Source organism: Peromyscus leucopus, chromosome 3 (genome assembly GCF_004664715.2).
Source record: "Peromyscus leucopus breed LL Stock chromosome 3, UCI_PerLeu_2.1, whole genome shotgun sequence".
NCBI classification, from domain to species: Eukaryota; Metazoa; Chordata; class Mammalia; order Rodentia; family Cricetidae; genus Peromyscus; species Peromyscus leucopus.
The window spans coordinates 16,133,368-16,136,241 of record NC_051065.1 but is presented as its reverse complement, the minus strand read 5'-3'; the positions used below and the strand labels follow the sequence as shown (position 1 = coordinate 16,136,241).

General features: G+C 38.7%; 1 protein-coding gene across 1 annotated transcript; it reads right to left on the bottom strand.

The window, feature by feature from the left end:
- Nucleotides 1–539: 539 nt before the first annotated feature.
- Nucleotides 540–1,053, bottom strand: LOC114707595 (U1 small nuclear ribonucleoprotein C-like). Its single transcript, XM_037203421.1, has one exon. It carries the CDS (start codon nt 1,051–1,053, stop codon nt 577–579), a length of 477 nt encoding a protein of 158 aa, XP_037059316.1. The 3' UTR covers nt 540–576.
- Nucleotides 1,054–2,874: the final 1,821 nt, after the last annotated feature.

Sequence of the window (2,874 nt, the reverse complement as noted above, 5' to 3'; positions counted from 1 at the left end):
TGAAAGAGACTTCATGCAACCTCATCCATGGTCCAGTCATGCACTGCCATTCCAGCTTAAGCAGGATTTAAGACTCATTTCCCACCTCCACTCTTACTATTATACAATCTCAGATAAGCCATCTAGTTTCTCAGTCCTTCAACCAATCTGTGTTAAATGTGGAAGATAGAATTACTAACTCAAGGGGTTTCTCCAGATTAATTTTTCTATTTTCAATCAAAACTATCTAAACAAATTTAGGACTATGTAGTCCTTATTGAGGAGCTGAATTCACCTAGAATGTACTAAGTTAAAATTAGAAATGTTATGTATGAAATATTTAAAGTAATTTTACAATAGTAGAGTGTTTTCAAATATTGCTGACAAACTGAAATTTGTTTTTTAACTAAAACAGCTGACAATTTTATTTTCACATTTCACAATATCAGTGAAAGCTGCACTGTTTTTGTCCCACTTCTCTCTGTTCGGAAGGGGAAGCCTTCCTGTCATGCAACTAGAAAACACCCAGGCTCAGCACCGTCATCTCCTGGTGAAACAGAACAAGAAGTACAAAAGTGATAAAGAGCCTTTCTGCTCTTATCTGCCTGGCCGAGTCATGCCAGGCCGAGTGGGCACCATCATAGGTCGAGCAGGAGGTCTCATCATTGGAGGCCCAGGCATCTTGGGCATGTGGCCTCCCATGGGTGGCCTCATTCCAGGAGCAGGTCCCACGGACATCATCCCAGGAGGAGGAGAGCCCATCATCAGCATCATGGGAGGGCCTCCCATGTGGAGTACAGGCATCATGTCAGGGCGAGGGAGACCCAGGAGACTGGGGGGAGGTGGGATCATGGCCCCCGCAGGAGGAGGAGAGACTGGAGCTGGATGTATCTTTCCTTGTTGAAATGCAGCCGTTGTTTTGTCAATCAGGCTCTGGGCCTGCTCTTCCATCCATTTCTGGTAGTAGTCTTTCACATTCTCTTTGTGTTTCCGACCACTGCAGTGTGTCTTTCTCAAAGATGGAGAATCGTGGGTCAGATACGTATCAGAGTAGTCACAATAAAACTTAGGCATGTTGCTCCTCAGGCCGTTGGCTACCCGGTTCCCTGAAATTTTTAGTAGGTATGAACTTGATGCCAAAAATGAACACATCTAAAGTTTTCTATGCTTACAAGATTAAGTTATGATCAACTGCCATTCTGCTTCACATCATTCAGAGACACCAAAGAATTCTCAAACCAGTATAAACTAAAGTGAGTATAAAAACTCCAAAAATTGTATATGGTCTAATATCAGGATTTGTCATGTATGATTGACTTAATTGGTTCAAACAGGAAATGGAAAATTGCTATTCACTACTCATTTGCTTCAGAAAAATGTTAATGCTTGCACAAACATATTGGAATCCTTGTAGTTTAGAGTTGATTCTTTTGGGAGGGCCGGTGGATTTTGAGAAAGGGTTTCTCTGTGTAGCTTTGGAGCCTGTCCTGGAGATTGCTATGCAGTCCAGACTGGCCTTAAACTCATTGAGATCTAACTACCCCTGCCTCCTGAGTGCTGGGATTAAAGGCATACACCAGCACTGCTCGGCTTAAGATGATTTGATTTTCCATTTTTGCAAATTATCTTCTCAAAGACTGTACTTAATAACTCTGATGCAGAATTTCAGCTCCCATAGCAACATTATTTTATTTTTAGCAGCACAAAATGGAAAAATAAAGCATCACAGTTTAAGCTATCAAAAGTTAAATGGATTCATTTCTTACCCAAATATACCCAAATATGCTTTTTCTTATCTCTAGAACCAATTAGAGTTTTAATAAATTTAATTCACTCCCTATAAGCACTCATTTGTTTTCTGTAAGAAATACCAAAAGATGATAGATGATAGATGACATAATACAAAAGAGAAGTGATATATAATGTGTATGAAACATACACATTTTCCTGTCAATGATAGACCCATTGATCCAACCAATAGGCTCAACTCCTTAGACTCAAGCTTTATTTAATGTTTATTACTTTTACTTTTTTCTCTTTCTTTTTTTTAGTTTTCTGAGAATTTCTTATATCTTATTTTAGTCATATTCCTAACTATCTTCTAACTCCTCCAATACCCACCCTCCATCACCACCAAATTTTGTGTCCTTTATTTAAAAAAAAATCAAGTACATCTTGTGATACCATCATGGACTTCCACTGGAGTGTAGTTACCTACCCTGGGCAACATAGTTAAAGAAAACTGGCTTTCTCTCTCCTCCCAGCTATCAATTGACAAATAACTCTTGAGTGAAGGGTGAGACTTCCTGCCAACTTCCCCCTCTCTCATGAAATTTTTGTCCAGCTCAAGTTTGCACAGGTTTGTGTATACCATCACGCATTGTAAGTTTATATGTGTAACTTCTTTGCTGTATCCAGAAAATTCTTTATTTACAGTCATCCACCTTTCTAATATCTTATACTTTTTCCCCCTGATATTTTACAATAATGTCTGAGACTTGAGGAAAGCAGATGTGATACAGATGTCCCATTAGGTATGGATGTTTATAGACTCTTATTATCTTAATATTTTGCAGTCTTTTATTCTCTGAACAATGTCTACTTGGAAGACTCTGTCGGACTTGCCATTTACTGCAAAACAAATGATAAAGTTTGAGTGATGCATTAATTTGTGGGTATAGTGATAAATTACTAAGAGTTGATTTAACAGTGAACATTTAGTAAAATGATAGAAGTATGTTCTCCTCTTTGGCCTATGACTTGTCCAACGAGAAGTTTATTTACTCCAGTGTTGGTACCAGTTATGGGTTTTAACATGTAAAGTTGTCCTTGAATCCAACCAGGAAGGGGTTGGTTACACCTGTGCTATTTGTGCCACTATTACACCCATGCACA